This window comes from Condylura cristata, unplaced genomic scaffold, assembly GCF_000260355.1.
Source record: "Condylura cristata isolate star-nosed mole 26May11 unplaced genomic scaffold, ConCri1.0 scaffold00008, whole genome shotgun sequence".
NCBI lineage: Eukaryota > Metazoa > Chordata > Mammalia > Eulipotyphla > Talpidae > Condylura > Condylura cristata.
Window position 1 is genome coordinate 62,278,745 of NW_004567109.1, and position 8,872 is coordinate 62,287,616.

The 8,872-nt window shown below is 52.7% G+C and overlaps 1 protein-coding gene across 1 annotated transcript; it reads left to right on the forward strand.

The window, feature by feature from the left end:
- The first annotated feature begins 5,521 nt into the window (after positions 1–5,521).
- On the forward strand, positions 5,522–8,424 carry EIF4E1B (eukaryotic translation initiation factor 4E family member 1B). The gene is made up of 7 exons (XM_004679553.1): positions 5,522–5,539; positions 5,629–5,822; positions 6,083–6,178; positions 6,807–6,870; positions 7,628–7,741; positions 7,879–8,018; positions 8,310–8,424. The coding sequence occupies exons 1-7, from the start codon at positions 5,522–5,524 to the stop codon at positions 8,422–8,424; spliced, it is 741 nt and encodes a 246-aa protein (XP_004679610.1).
- The last annotated feature ends 448 nt before the right edge of the window (positions 8,425–8,872 follow it).

Genomic DNA, 8,872 nt, shown 5'->3' on the forward strand with positions numbered 1-8,872 from the left:
TCACTGCCCCTGCACCTCTGGCCTGTACCCCAGTTCTGTACACATAAATAAATAAATCTTTAAAAAAAAAAAGACAGTGGGCACTGGAGTTAGGAACCAGGGCAGCTAAGGTGGGAGTGGCCAGAGTTGCCAGCAGACAAGGGAGCGGCAGGGTCGCAGGAGAGGAGGGCTGAGAGATGAGGACCCTTGTATCGTGGCAGGGGAGCAAAGTGGCTTAAATTACATTTTCAAGGTCATTGTTAGGGAGTAGTTTGTTCCTGGGCCAGAGTCAAAACTAGACACAAGTTCAGATGCCATCGCTGCATTAAGTCCTCACTTAACACAGCTGACAGGTTTATGGGAACTGAGTCGAAGTGGAATGCTGTGGGCTAACTGATAAGTTCCCATCACATATTTCTGGCCAATCCCCATCCCCATATTTCTAAGTAAGAACCCAAAAAAATACATCTAATAGGAAACAATCATTTGCAGTCATTTATTTTTTAAAAAAATTTATACATACAGAACTGGGGTACAGGCCAGAGTTGGAGGGGCGGTGAGAGGATTCACCAGAGACAGAGTGAGGAGCAGAACAGGCAGATCGACGAAGTACACTGCTGAGGGGAGCAGAGGGCAGGTCAGGAGAGGTCTGCTGTGGGTCACCTCTGGGGCAGGGGACTGAACTCGCACTGAAGTGACTGCATCTTGCTTGCAGTACTGAGCTTTAGCCCACTGTGCCACCAGGGAGGGCCTGCTTTCATTCACTCTTAACTCCCTTACTCCTTTTCAGCAATTCCTGTTCTGGAGCCTTCCCCGTAGCTCGGGGAGCAAGGCAGGTCACTGCCCTGGACAGGATGCCCCTCCACCACTGGGCATGTCACACCCACACCCACCTCAACTGGAACAGCTGAGGTGAGCCTAATGTCCACCTCCTCAGGATCTGGGAGGGAACCGGAGACCCAGGGAAAACTCACACAGACTTGGGGAAAAGGTGCAAACTCCATGGTGGTAGGTAGACAGTGGCCCTGGCTAGGAACTGATTTTTTTTTCATCAACTTTACAACAAAACGATGCTGAATGAAAAAATGTTATTAGAGGATCTGCTGACAAGGATGATGACAGTTGCCTAGGCTAGCATGGTGGCACAGCAGCCAGAGAAGAGGCTGGCCCATGGATATATTTGGAAGGTAGAACTGAAATTGGAATATGCTGGTGAGTTGGAAAGAGAGACATCCAGGATTATTCCAGAATTTTGGACTGTGCCATTGAAAGGAGGATCTGGGAACAGGGGGAGGTGAAGTGTGGGTCTAGGGGAATGTCAAGAATGCAGTGTCAGGTGCAATGAGCCTGAGCCTTATAGACTCCCAGGTGGGGCTGTGAGCACGCAGTTGGCTCTGTTTTCTAGATCAAGGTTGGCACCGGCATCTACTTTATAGATGCCTGGATGAGCTCATGAAGCAGCAAGTATTGTCAGAGTAGAAATGAGGTCCAAGGTTTAGTCCTGGATCCTTCTCCAACAAAGAGGATATACCATCAGTTTGGGGGTGTTCCTGAGCACCCCCAAACAATGCCTGGTACAAAGTAATAAATGCTAAGTCAGTGTTTACTGAATGAGTCGCTGGATGAATGAACAAGTAGTGCTAAGCACTAAGAGGAAAATAAAAGAGGGGGATGACTTAAATAAAATATGGGGGAGCATGGTCTCCTTTTTATAAGGTGTTCAGGGAGGGCCTCTTTGAAAAGGGAACGTTTGAGCCCTGAAAGAAAAGGAAGACAAATCAGTCACATAAAGAGTTAGGGAGGATGCCCTCCCTGGTGGCACAGCGGGTTGGAGCACTGCACCACAAAGCTAAGCCAAGCCATGGGCGCTTCAGTGCAAGGTCGATCCCCACCCTGGAGCTGATTCACAGGTGCAGCAGACCTCTTCTGTCTCGCAGGCTGCTCCCCTCAGCAGTGTATTTTGTAGATCTGTCTGTTCTGCTCCCCACTCTGTCTCTGTCTCTGGTGAATCCTCTCACCGCCACTGCACCTCAGGCCTATACTATATTTCTGTATGCAAATAAAATCTTAAAAAAAAAAAAAAAAAGAGGGAGGAAGGGCTAGTGCAAAGGCCCTGAGGCAGGAAGGAAGCGGTCTATTGGAAGATGTGAGGCTGTGCTCTGCAGGAACTTGCAGGCCCCCACCAGGACTTTGGGTCACAACCTGATGTCCGAGAGGGTTTTAAATGGAGGCAGGAAGGATCAGATAAATATTTTAAATGATCCCTCTGGAGAATGTCCTGTAAGAAGGCAGGAGTGGCAGCCAGGAGAGTGTTAGTAGGGATGGGATTTGCCTGGCTTGGCGGCAGTGGGGAGTGAAAGGATTCAAGATATTTTAGGAACACGATAGCAGTTGGGGAACTAAGAGCCCCATTTGCTCAACCCCACTGTGAAGATGTCCCCTACAGTCTGACTTGGGAGCGTCTTGGGTTTGGCGCTAGGACACTAGAAGGGCTGAGGAAGTTGCTCTTAAGGTTCTCCGTAATCACCTAACCTCAGACTCCAGGGGTTTGCCCATGGTCAGCAGTTATGAAGCTAGTAGGAAGGGTGTTGTGGCTGGCAGGGTCACTCCATGCCAGGCTCTGGGCTAGGGCCCTACGGCAGTGCAGACTAAGTGTGGCACAAGGTGGGGTTCATTCTCTCCTTCCCTTCACCGTCTGTGTTCCTGATCTCTACCCATGCCTTCTCCAGTGCTCCCGCTGTCCAACATTCCTGGACATTCCTCTACTCAAGAGGTGAGTCTGTGTCCCTGTCCCTGACCGTGGGCCCTGAGCCTCTGAGAGAACATAGTGGACTTGATGCTGGGCCAGATTTCAGGGCGAAGCCTTAAGAAATTGGCAGCTTCTGCTTCCTGTCTCCTGGGTTGTGTGCTCTGGGAACCCAGCCAGGCTGTGAGGGAGCCAAACAGTCACACGGAAAGGCCTCGCAGAGTCGTCTCAGTGACACCCCCACCTGAGAGCCAGCATCACTCTGCTCAACCTGTGAGTCACCTCGGCCTACAATGAGAAATGAGCCATCCCTACCCAGTGCTGCCCAAACTGCAGATCTGTGGGCAAAATGATACTGTTGTCGCTTTAAGCCACTTAAGCTTGGCGTGGTTTGTTCTGCGGCAATGGTTAGCTGGGACACCGAGTGTCACCTCTCCAGAACCATCTATCAGCAGACACCACTGAGCCTTCTTCTAAACCCCTCTGAAATCCATCATCTCTCTCCACCTTCCCTGCCACCCCATCTGTCACCTGGACAACTACATTAGCATCCTAATAGATCTCTTCCCACTCACTCGTGCCACTCAGCGTCTGTTTCATACACAGCATTCCAGAGAACTTGCTGGAAAGTCCATCTGATTTTCCCCCATCCATCTGTACCCACTTGAAACACTTAGTGGTTCTCCAGTCTCCTAGGATCAAGATTTAATAGCCCTCCCCTCTTTGGGTATAAGCTACACTGGTCACTCTTCTGTTCCTGCAGCGGCCCATGGACCCATTGTCCTGCAACTGAGAAGTTCCCTGCCCCACCCAACTAGGGGAGGAGGGGAGTGGCCTGCAGATACCCAAGCCTTGGAGTAGATGCAAAGGATATTCAGGAAGGAGAGACAGAGGAGGGGAGAGCCACATGGAGCAGAGACATGCAAAGGAGTGCACCCTTGCTTTCTGGGGCTTGAACTTCACAAAGGACTTGGGAGGCTTGGAGGAGACACGTGGAGTAAACACTTGGAAAAGACATGGATGAGAGACCTGTGGGAGGACGAAAATGGCAAACTTTAATTTGACTTGTATTTTGATTTTGCTTCACTCCCCCCAAATTTGCCTGGCCCCTTCTGCCCCTTTTCTATGGTCCCCTCCAGAAGGTGCCTTAGCCTTGTGGCTGGCTCTCAGGCCTCAGCAGCGCTGCTTTGGGCCAACCAGCTTTTGTTTTATTGGAAAACTACAAATTTCCACTTCTTCCCTCTCTATGCACATCTTTCTACTAAAGATCTTTCACACTCAGAATATGCTTTGTCTTTATGTGGCAGCTGGCAGAATTCCTTTAGATCATACAAGTTTGGGGGGCTCTGGGGTGCCCCTCAGTCTGCCCAAGTGCCTTTGCACATGCTGCTCCCACCCCCTGAAGTGACCCCCTTCACCCACCTCATTACCTAGGTCTCAGCCTAAATGTGACCTCTTACGTGAGGAGCTTCTAAGTCGGTGGTTTCGAAATGGAGTCCTGCCCAGCATTATCAGAAATGCCAGTGCTCAGGAGCAAACCCAAAGCTAAGGAACCAGAAATTTGGCAGCTGGCAGTTGGTGTTTAACAAACCCCACAGGTGGCTCTGATCCATGCACTGGAGAACTGTTGCTCAGCATACTCAGTTTGGGGCAGGACTTTCTCTTCTTCCAAGTGTCAATTCCTTGCCTTCAGAGAACTGCATTTGTGATTACACTGGTCTTCATTTGTGATTACACTGGTCTTTGTGAGATGATCCCGGGTCTGGCCCCCCTGGTAGACCAGAGCACAGAGGCACTCATTTCTGCTCCTTATTCCTGGGCGCCTGGCATATATCTGGCGCTTAGGGGTTGTAGTAGGATGAACAAATAAATATTGACAGTCAGCCTCCAAGCGGAGTGAGCTGCCCTGTCCGGTGTCCCTGGGTATCTGTGGGGGGTGGGGCTAAGGGCTGGACCTCTCAGAAATCTGGGATCCTAAAACTAGTCTAGGGAAGGGTAAGAAATTTTAAGAAACTTGAGGAACAAAGTGTTCTTGCCTGGCACTGATGGCAAGGGGCACACAGCCAGGCTGTAAATCCTCCCTGCCTTACCTTGGCCATTGAGTCTTGGTTTCCCAATCTGTAAAGTGGAAATGTTAATGATTCTCAACTCAGAAGCTCTTCAGCCAAGACAGCTGTCCTGCTTGGGGGACAGGGTGGACGGGTTAGCTGGATTCAGAACTTCACTTTCCCTTCCCTCCCCCCACCACCCCAGTAGCTTTCACTTTACTCCTGTTGACTACTGAGGAACCAGGCCTTGTTCTATGGGCCTTACTTGTTCTGTATCATTTAATAGAATGCGCTTCTGAGTGCTTCTAGAGACCAGATAATTGCCTGTGACAGATGACACTGGATGACAAATCGAGGGGATAAGTGGCAACAGAGGCAATAAGGCTACACCACGATGTACGTGTAAAGTCTCCGACCTGCCGCAACCTGGTTATGTCAGAGTCCTTGCTGCTGCCGTCTCTGGGACAGTCCTAAATTTAGGTCCCACTCTCAGTGGGATGCAATGACCCTTACCTTGGCTACACTTGACCAAGTGTTCAGTGGGCTTGGGTTGGGCCTCCTGGCCACAGTCTTGTCCCCGGCCCTGGGCCTGTGTGCCGACGGTACTGAGTGCTTGCTGAAGGAAGGGGCAGTGTTGGCCCTTGTGAGCTCCCCCACCACTGTGCTGACTCCGCCCCCTTCCCTTGCCCAGGGGTAAAAGCTTACAGCTGGGGCCCCTTTGGAGGTTCTGTTTTTCTGGAGCTCCAGCATGGCGGCCACCAGCCCTGTAAGTCCACACACCTACCTGTCCTGCTGCGGGGACAGGGCTGGGCGGTGGGATAGCTGCTCCCCCACCTCATTTCTTCCTTTGATCAGGTCAGAGAGCCTGAGGGTGGAATCCAAGACTGCAAGGAGAAGAAGCCAGAGAAAGAGCAGGCAGCTGTGGGGGTGACTGTGGAAGAGGACGCCCAGGCTACAAACTCTCCCCAGGATCCACAGTCCCTGAGGAAGGAGGCCCAGGATCAGGGGCCCTTGGGTATCAAGTTTGAGCTGCACCCACTGTTGACCAGGTAAGGCAAGCCCCTGCCTTGTGGCATCTGATGACCCCTATTCTCGGGCCCCAGTCCTCCTCCTGGGCCTTTGTTGGCCCTCTGGCCTTAACTCAGCCGGGACTGGGTTAAACATTGGTTTTTTAGGATAAAGGACTCTGGTCACCTTAGGGGGTGGTTTCCTGTGCCTCCAAATTCTACTGCCCATTGTCCTTGGAGGGCCAGTGGTGCCAGGGGTGGGCCTGGAGGCCCTCTGCTTCCTTTTGGTCACTCCTCCCCAGGTGGGCTCTGTGGTTCTCCAAGAATGACCGCACCCGGGCCTGGAGGGATAACCTGCACCTGGTCACCAAATTTGACACCGTGGAGGACTTCTGGGCGTGAGTGTCTGGCCCCTGAAAGGCTGGGGCCTGGAGGCTGTGAGCTGGGGTCCTTCCCAAAGGGGACCCTCCAAGGGGATGCTCCTGAAGTTTTCTCAGCCCTTTCTTAGGTCTTTCAGCATTTGCTGAGGATTGGACCTTGGTTGGCTCTGTCTGAGGTGAGGGGTCACTGGCTGGGACACTGGCCCCCTAGAAGTCTTCTTGGGGCTTTAGGGAGTTGGGAGAAGACCTTGACCTTGATCCTGCTGCACCATGGCTTTGTGATTCCTGGCAAGTTGCTTCTCTCTGAGCTTGTCTCAGTCATAAAGTGAGGATTAGATGGCCTCAGAGTGTCCCCTAGTGATCAAGGCAGGGGACCTGAAAAGTGCTGGGGGAACCCTCACCTGAGGCTTGAGAAGCAAACCCTTCATTGGGGTCTAAAATCCTCTCAGGGCTTGGGTGGTCAAGAAATCCTCAAGAGAGAAGTTGGGATGGGAGGTCTGTTCAGGAAGGGCTCTGTGAGCAGATGTTTGGAGGTCTGAGGTGGGTAGAAAGCAGTGGGGGCTGCTAAGAAGTTGAAAGGTGATACCAGTTGGAAGCAGGCCCTATAATGCCTTGATGCTCACCCTGGGGTGGGGCCTATCCCCAGGATATACAACCATATCAAGCTGGCCAGTAAACTCTCTTCAGGCTGCGACTATGCCCTGTTTAAGGTAAGCTGCTTCTGTGTTTACCCCATCCCCAACCCCCACCCTGCACCCAGGGCCTGATTCTTCCCAGCTGAGGCTGCATCCTTCCCTGACAGGTAGATTGGGGGTGGGGGTCAATGAACAGCCTCCCTCAGAGCTGTGTGATTTCTGACAGGACATGCTATGCTGAAGCTTAGATAGTGTTATAGCTGAGCTTCACCTTAGAAGACCTTTAAGAGTCTGGAAAGGGCTGCGGTGTCAAGGCCTCCTTGACCCAGCTTTCTGGCTTGGCTCTGTAGCTAGAGAGTGTGCATCAGAATTGCACAGGCACACTCAGCAATGTCCAGACCCACCCCTAGACTTGCTGACCCTGTGGTGTGCACGCAAGCCGTGGTGTTGGTGATGAACAATCTCTCTGGGTGATGTGTGTGTGCATCCAGCTGCGTTTACATGGCTGCTCCAGCCCAGGCTGGGTCCGTCCCAGAAGCTTCCTTAATCAATTCCATTGAACTCTCTTGTCTCAAGAACTTGGTTCAGTGAAGGACACACTCCGGCAGGCTATAAAAAGTGACAAATGCCGAGGCTCATGGGTTTGTGACAACTCAAAGCAGGATCCGGGGGGCTGTAACTTGTGATGGAAACATCTACAGAGGGGACAGAGGCGAGCGAGAACCTGGCGTGTGGAGGTCTCCTGAGGGATTGGAGCAGGACCAGGGAGGGTGGGTAAGCCCCCACCTCCCTCTGAACAGAGGAAGGCAGTGGTTTGTCCTCCTGTCCCCAGGATGGCATTGAGCCCATGTGGGAAGACAGCAAGAATAAGCGAGGTGGCCGCTGGCTAGTCAGCCTGGCCAAGCAGCAGCGCCACATGGAGCTGGACCGCCTGTGGCTGGAGACAGTGAGTGGGGGAGCATAGGTGGGTCCCCAAGGAGAGGGTCTGGGTTGCGGTGGGCCCCGTGGTGGCGGTGGCCTCAAGGTTGGTGGGCAGGCCCTGTGCCCCGGCTGGAGGTCTTCATGCTCTGCTTTGGGCCTCAGCTGCTCTGCCTGATTGGGGAGAGCTTTGCGGACTACAGCCAGGACGTTTGTGGGGCGGTCATCAACATTCGTACCAAGGGGGACAAGATCGCCGTGTGGACGAGGGAGGCTGAAGAACAGGCTGGCGTGCTGCACATTGGGTGAGGGCACCTCTGGTAAGGGTGGGGCAGTGTCTCTGCTGGGAAAGAAGGCGAGAGGAGGGTGGCTTGGCTGCAGGCCTCTGGAACTCTTCCTTTACTCACCTACACGAAGGCAACAGATTCCAAATTCTAACAGAACTTTTTGGCATTAAAGAGTGGCATTTTGGGTAAGACACAAATGGGAGTGACTGTGGCTAGAACTGGGTAGGAGATCCTGGCAAAGGACACAGGGTCCCGGTTTTCCCCAGGACCCCTGCTGATAGCTTCATTTCCTCTCTACTCCCCACCCAGGCGTGTCTATAAAGACCGTCTAGGCCTCTCCACAAAGACCATCATCGGCTACCAGGCCCATGCAGACACGGCCACCAAGAGCAACTCTCTAGCTAAGAACAAGTTTGTGGTGTGAGGGCGTCCTGAGTCTTCTTCGGGTGCACATGTTGAGGGGCTGGACTGCACCATGGATCCTGGGGAGGACTTGGGGGCGGAAAGCTGGGCTCTTCCCTCCCCTGGTTCCACCCCGGGTGGGGTGAATCTTTGGCTAAAGTAGGAAGCTGAAAGAGAACTCTACGATTCCGCACTTACTCGGTGGCATTAAAGAGTGGTATTAAAGAGAACTCTGATTCCGCACTTATTCCTCCCACTTGGTAAGGGGGTTAGATGACCTGATGGCCAGACTTCCTTTTTTTGGGGAGGCAGGGGACAGGTTTTGAGGTCACTGATACAGAACTGGGTGGAGTTCAGGACAGAGTGGGTCTCAGCTTGGTGGTCATTCTGCTTAAAGGCTTTTGTGGGTGGTCTCATGAGATCTGCAGTCCTGGCGCTCACCCCGCTTCCTGAGCCTTTCGCCAGCAGTG